Below are 21403 nucleotides of genomic sequence, written 5' to 3'. Positions count from 1 at the left end.
TGTTCAGTTATTGAATACTGGGTTATGTCTCCCCAATCAATATGTCATGTTTTAATTAACATAATTTAATTTGAAATTATCTTAAACCCAGGATATTTCTGCTTTGTGAGAAATGATTTACAATGCAAGAAGTAATGCAGTACTTGTGTAAAATTATCATGAGTTCCCAAAAACACAAAATCAAACCTAAATTTTGAAACCTATTGGAAAATACTAACAAAAATTACAATGTTGTAAAAATGAGAAACCAATAAAACTTTGTTGTGTGGTTTGAGAGGAGATTGTTCAACACAAAATCAATAACCATTTCCTAGTGTCCGGTTGCCTTACTGTGGCTTTTGCACTGTTCCGTTGTGTCACGTACCCCCGTCTGTTTGGGGTCCCATTTATGCAAACACACAAGAAAATGAAGCAGACAAGAGGTATGTATTTTGTCATGTCTGTATTTTTGTCTCATTTTCACAAAACATATACAGGGGAAGGAAAAGCCTTTCAATAGAACCTGAGGTATTTTTGCATCAAGCAGCCTAAGGTATCAGGATTTTATTTTAAAAACTTGTCTAAATTTATCAGTGTTCTTAGATGCGTTGCTATGTACAATAATAATAATAATAATAATAATAATAATAATAATAATGTAGCAAAGGGGACAGCCTGCATCATTCTTGTTACATAGCATAAATAACAATTCTTAAAAATATGGGGAGTAAGGTGAAAAAAGGTTCTTCAGGAAACACATGACTGATCTGAACTTGTAGCTGTAGCAGCATAAGGTCAAAAGGTCAGAGATCGCCAGACAGTAAAGCTAATCCAGGGTCAAAAGAAAAATATCAAACACATTTTACATCACAAATAAATAACCTTCTCACACCAGGAGAGCTAATTTATTTCCCTTCCTTATGCCACAAAATATGAAAAGCCAGATTTTTTTTTATTTTATTTTTCTGTTCATTGTGGTATGCTCTTGTGATCAAAGCTTTGGAAATTTAAAAAATTACTGTAAAAACAGATAAAAAACAGAGAGAGAGAGAGAGAGGGTGCTTCATGGACATGCATTGTGCTGATGTACCAGCAGCTGTGTACCCTGTGTTGGGCTTGGCTCACCAAAAGATCCCCTGAGAATGAACGAAAGGGTGCGTGTAGGGATTCGTGTGAATATGTACTGTAAGTGAGAGGGGCGTACAGTGTGCCGTGAATGTGTAGTTTCAGCTGTGACCAGATCCGAAAACCGTGACAGCGCACTTCTGTTAGCATACACGTCGATGTGAAAAACTATTGGCTCCTCGCACATTTTCTTTTTCTGTTTCAGCATTTTTCCTCACACTTACATATTTTATAGCATCAAGAAATGCATATCAGACAAAGACAACCAGAGTAAGACAGGAAAAGCAGGTTGCGATTTTGAATTTATCTGTTAAGGTGGGAAAAATCTGCCTGTGCTAACCTGGCCCAATGAGAAAACGTAATTCTACCGTCAAATCGTGAGTTACTTGTTGCTACCAGTTAGACCAGGGGTGGGTACCTCCAGGCCTGGAGGGCCGGTCTCCTGCAACTTTTAGATGTGTCTCAACTTCAACACACCTGAGTCAAATAATGAGGTCGTTAGCAGGACTCTGGAGAACCTGACTGCACCGAGGAGGTGATTCAGTTATTGGATTCATGTGTGTTGGACCAAGGAGACATCTAAGAGTTGCAGGACACCGGCCCTCAAGGACCACGATTGCCCACCCCTGCGTTAGACAGTAGTCGTGTCTACATTTTTGCGAGTCCAGCACAGATCAATATGGATCATTAACAACAGAAGAACCTCTACAGTTCTACATGTCTCACTTGTCTTAGCTCTGATCATTGAGGAATAAGAAGAGACGGAGAAAACTGGCATCCAGAGAAAGCTCTATGGTGAAAACTGATGACCATAACGAGGACTGTTCTTATACTTAGACTGAAGAGACAAAAGCAGAAAGGATTGCATCCCATCATCAAATATGGAATAAAAACTAACGCAGTATTTAAAAATTGTATTATTTTTTCTTTACCTGCATTCAACATTATTATGATAGAGTGATGGTCTGAGGCTGCTTTGCACAACTTGAGGTAATCGATGGAACGATGAATTTTGTTCTATTCGAGAAAATCCTAAAGGATTGTCAAGGGTAGTCCAACCAGTCATTAGGATTTGGGAGCAATTCTTTTTTTAAATATACATTTGTTTTTTTTTTAGGTTGGTTGAATAACTTTTTCTGTTGTTAAAAAAAACTGGATTTTGTATTTACTAAGGTTATCTTTGCCAAATAAAAACCTTATTTTGATGACCAGAAACACTTAAGTGTGAGGGGAAAATATAGAAGAAGAAACAAAACAAATCAGTGAGGGACAAATACTTGTTCACAGCCAAGGCTGTAAGACAGGCTCATTTGTTTCAACATATATATAAGAGTATGGTCAACGAGTTGTTAGGCTGCTCTTTTCTTATCGCCACACAGCTGAGTAAAAACAGTCTTTTCAGTCATAATTGGGCCCTCGGTTGTGACAAACCCCTGAATTCACAACACAGAGGTCCGGTTACAGATCTCATCAGTGGGACGTCTGTGCCTTTTCTTTTTTATAAAACAGAAGCAAAAACTTGGCTTGTGGAGTATCGTGTTGTCAGGATGTGAATGGTAATCACTCAGCAGAAAAGTGCATCTCAAAGTCATACATCACTCTCTCAAACAAAAGGAACAGCACATATTGCTTGCTTGAATTTTGTTGAATGTGTGTATTTGTAATGAGTGTGTTCATAAATACCATACAGCAAATAATAACAATTCAACAGAAGAAGAAGAAGAAGAAAAAAAAAAGAATCCACAAAACATTATATTATTTCTCATTACCAGAATGAAGCAGTACAATAAATTAAAACTATAACTGAACAGAAGTTCATTAAAATTGCTATATATATTCATATTGTATATATATAGTATTTGTCTGTCTGTAGTCAGCCTTTCAGGTGCATGCTCTCTTCTGGCCATAGATGGTGGGGAAAGGCCTGGGGGGGGATCCGGAAACCTCAGTCTTATCATGCTGTTAACATTTGAAACAAAAGGAGCCAAAGTCAAGATAGATGCACTGTGCTTTGGAGGGACACACTGTCCGTTGTTACAAGTCTTTTTCTCAACAGAATACAGAGGATCCTTCATTATATTGAATGCAGTACCGTCTTTATGTTAAGTCCGCTGGACCTCTCTGCTTTGTGCTGTGACAGTAGGAGGACGCAGTACTATTAAGGAGTCCACTACAGTCGGTGGTGTTCTTTTGCAGCATTTTGGGGCGGGCCGGACCACGGGGGAAAAAGGTGGTGGTGGGGCGGATGTAGCCGTGCACGGTTCTCTGACACAGGGGGTGGAACTTCGGGACGAAACATGGGGCTCGGATCAAATCACAAGCTATACATCCACTGAAGCCCACACTACATTTAACCACAGGTAAACAGTATGAGTCTGAACATCAGGGAATTTTGTATAATCAGGATGCAATGTGATGCTTACTTGGGGTGATATCTTTTAACCTGTGACAGAAATAAACAAACAAAGAAAAAATTGCAGTACCAACAGTCACACCTTTATCTCCCCTTCCCCCAGGATTTCCTCAAATTTCTAAGAGTTCAGAATAAGTATGGCTACCTAAAACATCACATCTGAGGCTCTGTCAGTCCAGGTTTGGAAACTGTTCACATTAACTCTCAGCTTGTATCTGTCCTTCCCTCAATTGGAGTCTTTAACACTGTCTGTGGAGGGGAGCACAAAAAAACAAAAAAAAAAACAACCTTTGTTGGCTCCACCTCATTTTTCCTCTTCTGGCACTCCCTTAAAACAGGTCCACTTTTTGCCCCACGGGACAGCATTCACCAGGTCCATTATCTGTCAGGACACTTCAATGATCTCCATGCTTCCGGAGAAGCTTGACTGCTTCCCGATTTTCCCCAGTTCTTCCCTGGACCTTGTCTCGGAGATGCCCTCCTCGAACTCCATCTGACAGCTGCGGCGCTTGAACTGCTTTTCTGACGCAGGAACACCATTACTCGAGCTGGCGGACGTGGAGTCCCAGTGGTCCCTCTGTGTCTGAGGCCCTGAGAGCTTCTCCCTCTGGGATTTGTCCCGTAACCTGGCGCCTTCGCTACATCCAAACGCCACGTATGCTGAGCTGCTACCAAACCGCACCGATGACTCCTCTCCCCTCCCGTCTCCTCCTCCCAGCTCCATTTCTCCCTCACCACCTTCGTCTGCTCCAAAATGCCAGGGAGCGTCCGTGGTTGGGGTGACTGGAGTGACGGGAGTTGTAGCCTGGACAGTGTCTCTGTGTTTGGTCCACATAGCCCCAGACCCCAAAGATGGCAGGGAGGGTAGCGAGAGGAGCGGGGAACCCCTGAGGTTTTCTTCCAGGCTGGGGCTCTTGTGGTCCAGCGACAAGCTGAGGGACTGGGGAGGATGTTGCAGATGGGAGTGGACTGGAGAACTGCCACAGTTGTGCTTAGTTTTTCTTCTGGATCTGGATGAGGATGTGCCAGATCGATGGACTCCTTCACTTCCACCCAAACCCCCAATGCTACCCCCGCTGCTCGGTGAGGGGAATGGTGAATCGAAAGAGCCGGGGCTGTGGAGGACGGGCGACTGGGAGCAGACCCCGTTGGAGGTGCCGGTCCCCGGGCTGTCGAGCTTGCACAGTTTGGGGATGTCTTCAGAATGAGTGGGTGCCATGCTGGGGCAATGTGGACTGCTAGGAGAGTAGACAGACTTAATGTCCAGAGAGAAGGAGCGTTTGAGACGGTTAGTGTCCATAATCCTCTCTGCCGAGAGGTGCAGGCCGTTAAAGCCCTGCTGGAGGGAAGTGGGAGATGGTAACTTGGGTTCAGTCTGGGTGTGAGGATCTGCCACTGATGAGTCACAGCTGGTGTGGTGGCCGTTGATCTCAAAACCAGCAGAGACCCCATTAACCTCAGAACTTTGTTTGGAGTTGTTTTCAGACTTCTTGTCATCTGTGGTTAAAGCTTGTAGTAATCGCAGGCCCTTCTCAAACTCCAGCAACTGACCCAGGAAGTTAAAGTTTGGGGATATGGACGGCCTCCTGTCCTTTACAAACCTGTCAGAAAGAAAAAAAAGAGTTTAAAAGATTAGTTGTCTGAAAACTATTTGAAAGCAAAGTATGGCAATAAATCCTGTGTAAAGTTATATGAGGTCTGAGAGGGGCCACTATTATGCTGGTGCACAATATGCAATAAATGCTTTGTCCTTTAAGGCCAAAACAAACTCTGTTGCACAAACTGCAACCTGGCAACCGCCTTAACAATTTCATTTCATAATGAAAACGGGATTTCTTCTTCTTTCATCCTTTCAAAAACGATGACACCCTAGCTTAACTGGAGGTGAGTGGGAGGGGCAAACATACCTGTAGGCATCATCTGATGACAAGCCCATTGTCTTCATGATGTATGCAATGGCGATGGTGGCTGATCGTGAAATTCCAGCTAGGCAGTGCACAATCACTCTGCAGTTTGACACCTTAGCTTTGTCTGATGGGAGCAAAACGAACAGATTGTAACAAAAAACAAACAAACAGATATACTCACGCATACAATAATGTAAACCCTTGAAATGTCTATTCTTTGATAAAGGATTTTTGTGAAAACTGGTAGAAAGCTGTAGTGCCTCTTCTGGTTCCTATTCAGAGGACAATAACTCTCAAAAGACAAACAAGGAGGCCGACATCTTAGGACTAACATTTTAAAACATTCTGTGCTTAGAGACAAAACAAAAAAATGTTGCGTCAGATCATGAAATATGAAAATCTCTGATATTATTTCTTGTCAATGTAAAGTCTACCTTTCAGAATGCTATCCAACTTGTTAGCATGCCACTATCTCTGACACTGTCCAGTGCAGTAACTGTAAGCTATAATCACAACCCCAGCACACCATATGAAGGTGATTGCTTTAAACTTTATGTTTGAAATTTTGAAGCACAAAAGGAAGTACTTCTTGGGATGTTCGTCAGCTGTTTTGACAGTCGGCTAATAAAGGCTTTGAGCTGTCCAACAACAGTCTGTTACATAAGCATTGCAAAAGCCTCCTCCACTTTTAAATCAGCATGGTGACTGCATTTTGGGGGACTCAGTAGAATAAGATGACAAAATCCAAGATATTTGTAATCTGCAAACTGGCTGACGTTTAGCCTTTAAAGACTCAGTTAGAATCTGTCAAAATCGGCTTACTAAATAGCTATTTCAGCATTTATAATAAGTCTTGAGTGCATTTTATAATATTTAGTTGAAAATCTAAATGTAAGAAAAGTAGCATTTTCACCGTTTTTGGCATTAAGACCTAATTAGAGTTGGATGTTATACTCTAAATGAAAATGTACAGAATTTCATGGGTGTTTTTTTTGAGTAGTACAGCATTTGACAGGAGTCCACCTCCGTGGTTTACAATTGCGTTTCTAATCTCTACCTTGAGCTGAAACTTGCGTAAATGTGCTGCAGACTCCTACCTATAAACTCATTTGTTTTGTCCAGCCAGGGCAGCAGTTTTTCGCAGTAGTTGTCGTTCACTGGGATGCGCATGAAATGGCTCTCACTGATGAAGTCCGGTTTGGGACAGGTGTTGCTGGCGTTCAGGACATAAGTGATGCCATTCTGAGACATCAAATCCTAAAGAGATTGGCAAAAACAGGTTTGGGGGTTATGTATGGTAGATTATTCTGCCAGTCTTATCCTCGAAATTGGTGATTAAATCTCACCTTGTTGAGAACGTCTTTCTGTGAACCCAGGTAGAGGTGTGGCAGGATGCGAGTTGGTCCTACGTTTGCCACAGGTAAACAGGGCTGGGACAAGCTCATTGGGAGTGCAGTGGCAGGCTTCCCCTCGCACAGGCCGGGGAAACAGGAGGAAAAAGCTGCGAAACCTCCTGCAGAGACAGAAAAGGCAAGAACCGGTTAGGTGCACTAATGATTTTCCACTGAACAACCACATGCCACAGTGGAAACTCCATTTTCGTCACCATTAGCACCATGGACACACGTTCAATAGACACTTGGAGGCTGAATCTGGGCTACAATGTCTGGGTCCTGCTTAGTGAAACAGAAGCGAAAGAAAGGAGGCTCTCTGTGCTTCTGTGTGCAAGTTGGGTTAACTGCTGGGCGGCCAGGAATGCACGTCTGGCCCTTTAAGAGGCAGGCGGCTCCACTTTTGGCATATGTGTATGTGTGTGGCTCTGTTTCCTGCATGAGCTCATGTCCTGTAGCAGTGCATTGCGTCAGGCTGAGGGAATGAGAGAGGCCACAGGTGCAGGGCCAGGACAGAGGCCCAGAAACATCCCACTGACACCCACACACACGGTTACACACGCACACACACCCACACCCGCGCACACACGCATGTTAGCACATGGAGATTATGATCTAGTTTTCAGCATATGCTCAAAATTCACTCTCACTTGCTTTAATACTTATTCTACCTAATGCAAGCACACACGCACGCATGCATGCACGCACACACATCCCCATAATAATCATAATTACTCTGCAGCAGTGTGGTTGTATAACTACAGGGTAGGAAACGGTGAGGGCTTAGCAGAGTGTGTGTTGAGGAGTGGGTGCAGAGTGCTGAAAGGAAAACGGAGAGCTTCAAGGAAAACTTTGAGCCCCAGAGAAGGAGATTAGAACCTAATCTACGTTCAGCCCTGCCTGACCCAATCTGGGATGTAGAGCGAACGCTAAACACATGCACACAAATGATCACAGAGCGAGCGTGAATGAGACATGACATCACTGCTCAGAAGAAGCACACACAACTCTGTCCAAGCAGATCTGATTGTAAGCCAGATACAGAGATATAAAGGCCAATGCAAACTCCAAAAAGAAAAAAAAAAAAAGTATGAGATTTCCTCCAACATCAATAATAGATATTCACATTAGGACTGTGTGAAACAATCATGACCCAGTGCTGTTCTGGGTGCACTGTGCCTTTAAGAGGAAAGTGAAGAAGGGCTGTCTGTTTCCAGCTATTAATGGCAACCGGCAGAGCGATGACATCAGTGCTTTCCTCGGCAGAGGGGGTGGAGCGGCGAGATGGATGGATGCAGAAAGAATGATCAGATAACGATTTAGGTGGAAAAAGTTAATGTAAACTCTGAGGGAGGGCTGTCATGCTAGGACAAGCCTATATTTGTTGAGATATTTGCCTTAGGCCTCCCTGTAGCAGAGTGCCTCCCTCTAATTGATAAAACAGAAAGAGGAAATGCTTTTTGAAGGGCTCCTTCCTGGTTTAACTTTTCCCAGAGAACCTCTGACACAGAACATGCATACATAGAGAAATAAATAGGATCTAATGCAGAGGTTTGAGGAAATGCTACTTTCCTGCAGGCAGATAAATCAACAGGATTAAAAAATAAATAAAACAACGCCTTATGTCAGACAGCAACCATTTCCCTCTTTGTGTGCAGACATTGTTAGAGAGTTGTTAGAAGGTCTGTGGACAGGATGTTCCACATAGTGAGTGGTTGAGGAGAAAGTGTGTGTGTGTGTGTGGGCGTGTGCGCGTGCATTTGCATTCTTTGATCTGGATAAATAATTACTGCAGCGGACCAAACCGTGTTAAATTAACATTTAAAGACCAGAGCGTGCTACTGAGGGAGTAAGTAAGGGGTTACTGGCATGAAGGAAGATTGGAGTCAGAGATAAGGAGCCAGAATGGGTCCGCTCGGCTGCTTTTTTAGGAGCGATTACATTACAGCGGCATTACGTCAATTACAAAACACCTTCCTGTGGTCAAAGATTTACACTGCTGCCACTAATGGACGTTAGTCACAGAGGAGATAGCATGCTATTGGCACTTCGTCGCCTGAACAGACTCTACTTAAGGCTGCCATGACAATGAGGGAGGGCAGAGATGTTGATGACAGCTGGCTTAACTTGTCCTTCTGACTGTTGCCAGGATGAAAAAAAATAACACAGAAAAGGACATGATGATATCCAAAAAGTCCAGAGAGACGGCTAAACAGTCCCCACATGTGAATGATGTGTTCAGTCCAATCCAAACAAACGGTACACTCACAATGAAGTCATAGAAAAAGCCCTGTCCATGGGGATGACATCAGAAGTCAAACAGAGAGATGAGTTCACCCGTAATCCAGTGTGATACTGAGGAAAACTGACATCCTCCTGCACTGAACTTAGCAGACAAACCAAACACGCTGAGAGGCAAAAATAAATCAACGGTACATTTAGAAAACGAACACAAGTTGTTCTCTGTTCGAGAAGAAAAAGTTGTCACGCTGGAGTCATGAAAATGTACCCCGGACAGGATGTGACTAACCAAGTTCTAAACACACACTGTTTAAAAAAAAAAAAAGAAAGAAAAAAAAAAGTAAGAAATGTTCTGGCAAGAAGGAAAACACACAACCAGGAAAGAGGGCACTGTGTCGCCATCGGCATCCTTTTTCCGTTCCTCTCTGCCCACTTCATCATTTATGCAACTCATTATTTAACTTTCTTCCCCTGTTGGAGCCAAGAGCTCAGGGCTTCTTTGTTTGCCCCTCGTCACTTCTGTGAAATTCTCTTTTTAATAAACACTTACTCTTCAGTTCTACCCCCGACTCTCAGGACGAGAGACAATAAACATAGACATGACTGTAAATGTAAAAAAAATAAATAAATAAAAAATGTAAATCATCCATTTCTGAGGCCTCATTGCTACGTCTTAGTTTTAAAGTAGATGGAGCTGTAAAGTTAAATTGAGGTGAGATTAGAGGACAATTATCCCATTATTTATTAACATGCCAAAAAAATGAATCTAATGAGATTATTCTCTGTATGTGATTAGATAATCAATATGCATTGTTGTTAAATCAATTAACTAGGGTATTGATTAGCTTAGTAAATTTTTTTCAGCTTGATCAGCCCTCACTGGTGACCGGCTGAATGGAAACTCAATAAACACGTCTTTCTCTGGTGCTTGTGTTCAGTTTTTACTGTGGGTAGAAGACTAAAAGCTAGATATTATTAGTGTTAAGTGTTCACAAATAAAATCAGAAGAAATAAAAGAAGCTGTAAAAAAATTTTTAAAAGGAAAGCATATTTTCTACAACCTTAAGAGATCTATGTGCCTCAAATCCTGTGTGGCAGCGAGAGAGAGCAACACTTCAGCAGATAGCGGGAAGGCTGCATAGCGTGCCAGAGTTATTGTAAAAGGTCAGCAATCTCAAGGTAATTCATGCAGACTGCTGTTTTTGGATACACTAGCTCTTGTCAATATATAAATCACTAAAATAAGAAGCTATAGAAGCCTAAAATATTTATGCTGTAATCATTTTGTCTTCTTTCAAAATAGCAACACCATGCATACACCAACTGCTTCCTCATATTTTTTTTTTTTTTACCACTCTTCCTAATATAAATTATTATTTATAGCTACAAGGCAGGAAGGCTAGAAAAAATATGTTGAAAAATGTACTTACATCTTTTTCTGCTATAGCTCTTCTGGTGTTAGGGTTATGAATGAGATAAAGTTGCTTTTGGCAGGTCAGAACCATAAAATGCTGTTCACATCATCACCGATGCAGGAAAGTAAACGCTCCTGATAACGAGTTCGAATTATTTTTAGATCAGGATTTATTTTTGCAAAAACTCTGAACAACTAAAGCAGCAAGGGATAGATTTAAAGTCATAAAGGGCTTCAGTCCATTTATTCAAAACCTTTTGTTGCAAACGTCATCATCATTTCAAATAAATACCCAAATATATCACGATTCTTACCAAAATCGCATGCAGCACCTGCCTGGCATTTATTATTAATGGGATTTCCACTGTTACATCACTGACTGTCTTGTCAATACAATTTGCTCTTAGCTTTTGTGTAGATTTCACTTGGCTTTTTTACCTTGTCTATTAATGGGGAAAATGAGCTACACACACACACGCACACGCACACACACACACACACACACACACACACACACACACACACGCACACACACACACACACACACACACACACACACACACACACACACACACACCCCCCCACACACACACACACACCTAAACAGTCTGGGGGGCATTGATTTGGGTGAATGACCACCCTGCACCCCTCTGTTGCTTTTCCCCTGTGGTTCATATGAGGGGAGACATTACGCCATCCCTCTGTGGCCCTCCAGCTGTCCCCTCCACTATGAGGGGACATTAGCATCTCAATGTAACCCCCCCTCCCTCCCGCTCAGCCTTCCAACATGACATCATTGCACACATGTCCCTCTCAGCTTCACAAAGGCTTTGCTGCAGCCAGAAAAGAAGCAGGAGTGTGTGTGTGTTTTTGGTCAGAAATAGGCCAACAGACAGAATACTGATGAACTAAGAGGGTGAGATCATCGCCTGTCATGCATGGTGTCAACTTTATGATTATCACGTCGTCACACCTGCTGACGGTTGAACTTTTTATTGTTCCTCTATCTGGCTGCGCAGATAACGGGGACGTGTCACTTTGATCACCTGCTGTTTCAGCAGCGCCGTGTTATTGCATTATAGCCCCATAAACTCTCCCATAATTTAGTCTGCATGCTCAAGCCAGTTCTCACAGAGACGTGCCAACATGCTTCTGTACCTGTGACACACAGGGCTATTTTCATCTGATGATGGCAAAGGTGTGATTTCTTTTTATGCTCGGTGGTGAAGGATGTGCTATAACAGAGCAGTGGCAAGTGTAAGAAAAGTCTGCACCAGACCATTTCTAAAAGACACTATAGTGCGATGTGCGGGGCTCTTTTGTTGAAGGCTTTTCCCTCAGAAGCCTGGCTCTGCGTTGCCTCATTGCTCTGTGTGAAAATGTGTTATGTTAAACACCTGCAGTGCACCCTGCACATATCGATAGCATAATCTCCCTGAAGCGCCATCCTGCAGAAAGTGCAGAAAGCAAACAGCAAAGCAGAAGGTTGAGAAAGACCCAAACATCTCGGAGACCACAGGATGAGAGTTAGTGAGCACTATGTCATACTGCAGGTCACGGCTCTCGGTCTCCCCCCTCTCGGTCGTTTTTCCTGCCGCTTCTCCTTTCCTTCCCCTTCTTTGCTTCTCACCTTCATGATTCCATCCACTTAAATCACCCTTCTTCCTATTCTGTGTCTCCAGCATCAGTAGAATGCTGAGGACACGTCGGTTCCTGCACTGATCTGGTTTGGATCCTTTAAATTCACATCACATCTATCTTTAAGTTGCAGTATTCATCCGAATACCTGAAAGGTGCATCTCTCATAGAGCTCCACTCATTTTATGCACTCATGCATACACACAGGCCTTCATCATGTACATGTAGCTGTTCCTTATTTCTTGTACTCACAAACACACACACACACACACACATCTTCTGCAGGTGTTAATGCTCCACGTGAATACACACCTCGAAGCTCTCTCCCCTGCTTCATCCGGCGGACCCTGATCTTCAGCCTCATGTCTGATTCCTGAAGCTCTGGCCAAAAGCAGTCCTCTGCAGGGGCAATCACAACATCCAAAGGCATTCCCTTGGCCCCCAGTACAAAGTCTTTCTCAAATGCACACACAGATAGAAATGTCCAGGTGTCCCCCTCCGTTGGAGACAAAAAGAGTCCTTGCCAACAAACAAATGAAAAATACTGGAAAAACACACAGAAGTGCTTTGTCAGGGTGAGTTTAGAAACCAAAAGTCCACAAAACTCTGCTCTGGTTAAATAATTGCGCCAGTCTCCACTGAGTGACTTTCAAAGACAATGAAAAAATAGTCCAAAGTGGCCTGTGGAGACGCTCGTCAAGTCAACATATGAACAAAATCCTGCTGCCTGGACCACAAAAATTCCTAGAATGCTCCTGCCTCAATAAACGGCAATTCTGTGGTCTTGTGAGAATTATTTGCCTCTATGAGAGCGAGAAGAAAGAAAAACAAAATGCAACGCCTGTATGTAAAACGCCAGCTGTGATCCGCCTGCAGCTGGTTCCACAGAGCGGCTGTGTGTTCCTCTGAGCGCTCTCTGTCTGAGTGTCTACAGCCAGAAGAGCAGCCCGCTATTGTTGTGCCGCTCCAACTCCCTCCCGTCTCTCATTCGCTCCGTCACCGCTCTCCACTCCTCCCTCTTGCCTTCCTCCTCCTATGACTCTCTCTGTGAGGAAGATGACGGAGCTGCACTCGCTCTTCTTCGAGCTCTGGGGTTGAATGAGCTCACTTGCCGTGAGCTCAGACTCTAACCAAACCTCCGTCCCTCCCCGCTCGCACCGTCTCCTCCTCCCTCGCTCGTGGAGCCAGCGCTCCGTCATAGCTAATATCTAAAGCATGTAACCACATTCCTTACTCAGCCAGCAAATATGCGGCCACCTCAGGGGCCCAGCTATGTCGGGGCGGGATGGCGGATGAGATGAAGATATTAAGATGAAATGAGACACGCAAAGCTTCCTAACATCTCAGTTGCCAATTACAAAGAAAATAGGACAGCGACTGGCTGGTGTTTGTCATTTTGTAGGCATGAAGCCATTTTTTAAGACTGCTATTTAATTTGAAAGAAAATCCAAAAGATGTTTGTCTGTTAATGTAAAAAATAGGTTCTGGCTGAAAAAGAATAAGTAGGTTGATTTGACTAAGATTACTGTAGCTTAGCAGTAAATGACATGTTTAAAGTTTGATTTAAGACCAAGTTAGTGTGTTGATATCTGATCTTTTTCTAAAGGTGATGTAATTTGTTTGACTTCACAAACGCTTCCTGTTCTGGTTTGTGTTTAATGTTCCAGTGGACACTCTGTTCTCATCCTTTTGATTTCATGGCTGAGAGCAGAGGACAGTAAAGGTAAGTACTATTGACATGAAGCAAAACATCATGGAACAGAGCAGAAAAGAGCAGAGAAGAGCAGTCAGGTCGAAGACTCCTCTACTTAAGAAACAGGCTACATGTTCATAGTGGGAAAAAAAGCTAAGATTAAACTAAGCAACTAATGGGAATGGATCACAGGATCTTGGAAAATAAATAAATAAGATTATATTTTATTTCCAGTTTGAGCGCGGCATATATTTTTACTCTCTTTTACAGGTCTCCTTTTTTTCTTTTTGCCTTTTCTTCTCGGTTGAAGAGCTCCAGCTCTGTCAGACTGATTCAAAGTCTTGCCACAGATCTTTAGCTGGATTTAGGTTTGAACTTTGTGTACTTTATACATTCTAACACAACAACGCTCTCATCTAAAGCCTGATATTAGAGCCACTGCTGTATGTTGAAGGTTTCTGTCGTGGTGGAAGGAGAGTCTTTGCACCAGAGATCAATCTTTATCAATCAATCAATCAATCAAATTTTATTTGTATAGCACATTTCAGCAGCAAGGCATTTCAAAGTGCTTTACATAATTTTAAACAGTGAGAAAGAAAAAGAAAGTAATAAAAAGATAAAAAGAAAAGATAAAATCACAGCCTAACAGGACAAGGCCTCCAGCCTTGCAGCACCAGGCTCCGTCCGCCTGTTTCGCGAAAATTTTGCGCTAGGACTTTCGCTGTCCTACGCGGATTTTGTGCATTAATTGGTTACCTGTTAGTCTAGAATCTCTCTAGACTAACAGTCTAGAGAGATTCTAGACTAATTAGACATATTATTTACAATAATTATGATCAGCTTCTTTCTACCAACTGGAGAAAAGCGTCCCACATCATGATGCTGTTGTTTTAGTTGCATGTGTACGTCTTTATTGTTTTGCTCTTCTGCTGTACTCCTTCCACCTTTGACTGATGGGCGGTTTTAGCTCTGTGAGATGTTGGAAACTAACACTGCTTTTATTTTTTTTCTCCCAGCTCTGACTTGTCTGCTGTGTTCTTTGGTCTTTATGTTGCTGTTTATTTCCCAATATTCTCAATCAAACATCTGAGTAGCAGTGGACTTTATTTAGCAGTATCAAAGTAAGAGGGACTGAACACAAATAGACTCTAGAAATAATTGGGAAGATTCTTAATTATTGATATTTTGTGTTGGTCTGGCGCATAAAATCTTAACGACACACTCTGACGTTTGCAGTTTTGACGTGACAAAACGGGAATATGTTCAAGGTACCTGAATGCTTGAGGTTAGGGATGTGCCGATCAGGTTTTTTCCTCCCGATACCGATACCGATCACCCATGAGGGCCGATACACCGATACCGATCACCGATACCGATCACATAATTATTATTATCATAAACACTACTGGTTACATTATGTGGAAAAAGGAACCATGAATTCACCTTAATTTAGACAAAAACTTGTTTTTAATAACTTTTTCCAAGAAGAAAACTAAACAAAACAGGCATTGTGCAAATTGTACTGCTATTGATAATACTATCTTTAACAGACTGATAACATATGAAGGCTCTGAAGAGGCTAAATAATACAAAGAGCCAAAATAAAACCTCTCAACATTGCCAAGAAGTTCAAGTATAAAACTTAACATTCAAAGGCAAAAACAGGTTCCATTACAATAAACAATCCAGAGTTACTGAATGAAAACTTCCTGATAGCATGGCGGCTAGCTGATTACTGCTAGCTCTGATTGGCTGTTTCTGACTGAGCGGAGTAATTATGCAGATCAGGGAGGAGATCAATTATTTTTTCAGAGATTATCTATCTCATGTTAGGACAGCGAAAGTTTTAGTACGTATATAAAATTTATTTTTTTTAGGTTAGATGCTGCAGCTTTAAGCAGGTTCGGTGTGAGAGTCACTACCAGGTGGAGCAGAAGCGAAGCTCCATCTGTGAAATATTACTACCTGTAGCGTTGCAGCGGTTCAACAGGAGAGCAGAACCAGCGTCTTACATCGCAGCTCGAAGACTTAAATAATTTCGCGGGTTATTTGTTTAGCTTTCTGACCGTCATGCTAATCCGGGTGAGTGTTTGTAGCTGTGCGCTGCTTTACCTGCTATCTGATCCTCCGTATGTCTTTTTTACTGCAGTGAGCCTCGATGTAGCCAAACTCCATCAAGTATGGCATTGTTTTTATGTCATATTAGCTTCGTTGTATTGATGGATTTTGACGTGCTTCAATTTTCCGCCGCAACACGCAAACTTCCCCATTCACTCAGTGCGTCATAGTTCCACATCGCTTAGGATTTGTTGCTGCGCGTTTGCGCAGAGTGAAGGAAAAAGGAGACCAGCGCACGGACAGGCTGCGAAATGAGATGATCGGTATCGGCAACAAGAGCCAATGATCGCCGATCACCAATCATGCACTTTTTCACGAAAATCGGCCCGATTGTGATCGGTGACCGATCGATCGGCACACCTCTACTTGAGGTCTATCTATCAATGATTTTTTTTAAAAAGTGATCACAAATATCTAAACAAAAGAAAATAATAATAATAATAATTTCCCACTCTAAACTGTCAAATATTCTTCCAATCTTTCAGTTCAGTTCAGTAAATTCAATTATCTGTCTCTCACAAAAAGGCAATCAAGCTCATGAAAGCTTGATTGCTTGTGAGTTGGGGGAGGTTTGGTTGGGTGACGGGGGCTTAAGCTGCACACCGAGTGACCTCATCTCATCGCTGTGAACCCCTGAATGATCATATATGGGTGAGAACACAGCCTTACGTCAACCTCTGTTTAACAGCTGGGCAGGGAGAAAGAGGAAATAGGTCACTTTGCTGATGATGAGCTTTGTGAAAAATGCAGTGTCAGACACATTGACACACACCCACACACACACTTTGTCCATCTGCGGATGCCTGAGGCACGACTGGCACAGCGCAGTGGTCAACCAGGGTCGTTACACCGCAATCACAATGGCCGGTCATCTCAGTTTGATTCCACACCTGCCCCCAGTTGATAAAGCAGCTTTCACATCAACAGGGGAAGCTAATAACAACACAAAACAGCAGATCTCGGGATCTGGTTTTTAACGCTCGAGTTCTTCTTCAGATCCCAGAGGGGTAACAAGGCTAAGAATAGTAGGTGTGTTAATTAGAGGACTGCAGACAAGACTATAAATGACAGCCGGGATTCTTTTTTTTTTTTTTTTTTTTTTAATTTACTGCACATGTGTCCAAAGCTGCAACAGAAATAGGTGTGCTGGACACCCCCTCCTCTGAGGCTCCCTCTTAGATTTACAGCCTGCTTCTATGCTGTGGGGTTTGTTACTGGGACGACGCACAGTTTACATCCACATACACATGCCGAGAACAGCCAAAACAGACATGGATAGCAATGGAGATGAGCATGAGACGGAGATACAAAGTGAGACGGTGGGTGAAGGCTGTAGGGGGTCTTGAAATCAGAAAAGGTGTCTGGAATTATTTTATAGAGGAAAATTAGCAAGATGTGTCACTGCTTGGGTGATTGAAAAAAACTTTAAAAGAGAGGAACAAATTTCAGAAATTATTGAGTTAGTTGTTGGTTAAAAGTCAATCCTACTTGTGGCTATTATTTAATGTATTTCATATTATTAGATACATTTTTTCATTTTATTGAGATCACGTCATTTTTTTAGGTTCGTATGAAATCCATTTAATTCATTCTTCCTCCTGCTTTTCTATATAAATGAAGTGATTTAATTATTTTATTGTGAAAGATATTGTTAAATCCAAAAATATGAAATCCATAAAGAAAAAAAAAAACTTTCGAGGAAAAACATGTTCTCTGCAAAAATCAAACTGGGTTTCCTCAAAGTGAAGACATTTATCCATAATTTTTCTGTACGGCAGAAAGTATTATTTGCAAAAAACTGTTAAAGTTCATAAAGAGCAAAGTTTGTTCCAATACATTTTTTTTCCCACTTGTAATATTTTGTCAAAGCCTGTCCCAACATTTCCCTTTCAACTGAGACAGGCAGCAACAGGAGCGTCATCCTACACCTCAGATCATCTATCAAGATATCGCAGCAAAGGAAGACGTCATTGCCCGAATCCGGTAGGTTAGGATGATGAGTTAATGTGTGTGTTTTGCCTCGAGATCATGCATGTGCTGGGGTAGGAGGAAAAGTTTCAACTGTGCAAAGGTGAGAGGAAGACGGGGAGGACATTGCTGTACGGGTTCAGGCGAAGGGCGAGCAGATATTTGCTCCAAATACATACAAGCATAATTGCTTGTGCAGGTGCACGTGTGTGTGCGTGTGTGTGTGTGTTGATGGTGCTGGTTGTCAGGGGATCAGTAACAAGGCTGCTCTTGCAGTGATGTAATGCCTTCAGGAGAACACAGCTGCCATGCCTCGGGGGTGAGGTAGTCACCAAGGGAGAACGAGGAAGGATGGATGGAGCTATTGAAGGTGGGGGAAGTGGTAGAAGAAAGAACGATTTAGACCTCAGTGGTGTCACGGGACTTAAAAACATCAATACTTGCAAGAGTATATGAATGGGAGAAATATTAAGAATGAAAAGATAAATGATTAGGTTTGATTAAATACCTTAAAACATTTTTTTCCCTCATCTTAACCTAAGATCTCTTTGTTCCTTTAAAGCCTTTGTCAAGGCTTAATTGCATGTCTTCTGCTAAGGTTGATCTGACGGAGGATAACGACTTGAAAACCTGCAAATAAGCTAAAGAAGAACTAAGAAAAGCGTTTCCCTCCAGTAAATATCACGCAGGATATCTGTGCACAGATAAATGGAGCGCTGGCGCACTACTTGACCATATGCGTGCTCATGCATTCAGTGACTTCATCTATGTCTGCCCGGCCTGGAGGGGAGGCCCCGCTCACATCAGTCAAACAGCAGACCCCCTGCCCTCCAAACAACTTAACCCCCTGGAGGAGCTCTGCACCCGAGGCTACTGCACCAGTAAACCTGCCACATTGGAGAGAAATTAGTTTACACTCGGATATATGCTCACACACTCACATTCACGCACACACACAGGCGCATAAAGACCGAACAGGAGCGGGTATAAGCTATCAAACGCACCGAGGGGGGCTTTCAGAACCAGACGGGTCCTCATAAACCAGATGAAGTACTTAAAAATCCCAGCTGGGGGTGTTGTGGGTGTGCAGTTGTGTGTGGAGACAGATAGGAGCTTTTGTGCACTAATATGAAACACTAGAAGGCAGTTTAGTTTACTCGAGTTTTTTTTTTTTTTTGGTTTGGTTAAGATTAAACGTTCACCTTTTTACGTGTTATTATAGTTATTTTAGCTGAGACTAATAAAAAGAGAACAGTTGTTTGCACAGGTTTAAAATGTACGAGTAGAGGATTTGTGAGAGTAAAACAAAGGCATAAAATCTGCATGAAACATGTCCGTTAGCCTGGAGTATTGAAAAGATTAAAAATGTGTTCACATTCCTCTCAGCCCTGATTTCCCCAGAGGTGACTTTGTCTGCACAGGTTTCATTCTAAATGCTAATAACCAGCAGCGATGCACAGGGCTTCATTCGTACATTTGAAAGCACTGAGGTTGTGAAAACACACGTTGCCCTCTTTCTCACGCATGTACAGTAACGAGGATTCCTCCACGTCTTTCCATGTCAAGATAGCTTACATTTAAAGGCCGAAATTTCCTGGGTTGTCAGTTTTAATTCCTTAAAAATACAAAACATTTAGTTCAGGGTTTATGACTGACATTATTACAGTGGTCAAGGTTTAACTACGGATGGATGGGTGGAACCAGAATTAATAGGATATAAGTTGAATTCCAGAAATGCTAATAATTTTCAACGCCCAGTTTTTTGATAATCATCCAAACCTGGACGGATCTCTCAGAGGGAGGAGCTGACAGGAGACCAGTGTAATGAGCCTTTGCTGCTGATATTTTCAGACAGCCAGGCTGGTCTCGGATCAGTTGAGTGTTAATTAGCTCCTATCGGCGCAGCAGGCAGCCATGCTCACACACACGCACACACACACATTGTCCCTACAGCAGAGAAAGCCATGCCATCTGGTCCTCTGATGGGGCCTCTACTCTCCTGTCTACCTGTCTTACCATCAGAAACAATGGTGTCAGACTGAACTGGGGTGTTTCTATGTGTGGTTTGACCGGTCTGCTAAATTTATTCAGCACATTGTGTCGACACTCTAAAGCATTCGCACTCGAGCTCCACCTGCTGCAAACCGTTTTTCTGACCACTTTTTTTTTTGTCTTAACTACTTCTGCAATCTTTTATGCTAATTTAACCATTAAAAGTATCAAAAATGTTCAGCTCATTACGAATAAAAAAGCTGGAAATTTAGACATGTAAGTGGGAAATTTCTGTCATTTATAACTTTGAGAATACTTAAATATTTCTACCTTCATTTAATTAAAATGAAAAAAGAAGAAAATAATTATGATCTTTCAAATAATATCAGAAAAAAAAACATGTTGCAAAATTTATATTGTGATTTTTTTTCACCTGGTCAACAGTTAAATAAGCCTGCAATATTTTTATTGCACAGTCAGAACTGGATTTGTTTCACTCTTACTTCGAAAACTACCACCTAGTTTAATAAACTGATCAAAAGCAGATAATGGCATAGTCAAGTCTGGTTTTGAATAAAAGTCTCTGGTTTTATGTGGTCCTAATTACCATATTTTCTGGACTACAATTTGCTCTGGAGGATAATACGCATCAGTCAATAAAATGCATCATAAAAAGGGAAAAAAAGCAAACAAAAAAACAAACAAATACAAGCCGAATGTGCCTGTAAGTTGCAGGTCCAGACAAACTCTGAAAAACAAATCGAAAGACAAGTCCATAAAATACTGTACTACTGAACATTTTCCATTATAAAAATATTTAATTAGTCATACATTTTTTTTCTTGAATAAATTTAAGAAGTCTTCATCTGGATCAACAGCCTGTGAGCAGGTTCCTCTCCCCCCAACACACACAAAACAGCCCAGGAGCCACAAATTGTTCATGAACAAATCTCCAATGACCCCAGAATAAGTTCATAATGAATCCCTGCTTTTAAATTGCTGTTGTGTCCATGTTTACAGCACTGGATTAAAACTTTATTAGCAGATTTATAGTAAAATTTCTATTATTTAAAACTAAAACCCTGGCAGGGCTTTTGCTTCACTTTTGCTTTTTTCAGTTAAAGTGAGCTCAAAAACTTCGTCTTAAAGCTTCCACACAGCAATGTGTTTTCCTGAAACACCACGCATATTATTGTCAGATGAAATCTCATATTGAAGGGACAAATTGAGTGGGAAGTGATAGAATATTTAAATCAAACGACAAACTTTTCAGAACACGTTACTTTTATACAGAGACAAGTGCTTTGAACTGAATTCAGGCAAAGAAAACACAAAGATGGGTTCGTATTGCAGAACTTCAGGCCAAGGTCGCCTTTTCTGACCCCATCTTTGAGCGTGTGGAGCTGCGCAAGTTTACATGTGTGTAAATGTGTCACATCCACAGCACGGCAGTGACATCATGCTGTCAGCCACAGAAGAACAATAGAAAAGAAATGACGTGATGCAGTGAAAGGAACCGGACAA

The 21403-nt window shown here is 41.9% G+C and overlaps 1 protein-coding gene across 3 annotated transcripts in view; it reads right to left on the bottom strand.

Annotated features, from left to right (window-relative positions):
* Nucleotides 1-425: 425 nt before the first annotated feature.
* The window catches only part of dusp8a (dual specificity phosphatase 8a), a 49989-nt gene continuing 29011 nt past the window's right edge, over nucleotides 426-21403 (bottom strand). For 2 of the 3 annotated variants that reach the window (XM_014985298.2, XM_014985296.2), the window contains exons 4-7: nucleotides 6771-6937; nucleotides 6522-6681; nucleotides 5425-5548; nucleotides 426-5118 (exon numbers count right to left, since the gene is read on the bottom strand). In XM_014985298.2, the coding sequence (XP_014840784.2) occupies nucleotides 3903-5118; nucleotides 5425-5548; nucleotides 6522-6681; nucleotides 6771-6937 (1667 nt within the window). In that variant the 3' untranslated portion in view covers nucleotides 426-3902. Of the gene's footprint in view, nucleotides 5119-5424; nucleotides 5549-6521; nucleotides 6682-6770; nucleotides 6938-12420; nucleotides 13219-21403 lie in introns of those variants that run through there. The other variant, XM_014985300.2, reaches the window with a different exon arrangement.

The sequence above is a fragment of the Poecilia mexicana genome, unplaced genomic scaffold (genome assembly GCF_051168715.1).
Source record: "Poecilia mexicana isolate PSO_F unplaced genomic scaffold, ASM5116871v1 scaffold_6, whole genome shotgun sequence".
In the NCBI taxonomy this organism is placed as follows: domain Eukaryota; kingdom Metazoa; phylum Chordata; class Actinopteri; order Cyprinodontiformes; family Poeciliidae; genus Poecilia; species Poecilia mexicana.
Note: the sequence above shows the minus strand (reverse complement) of the source record. Positions and strands in the feature narration are given on the sequence as shown.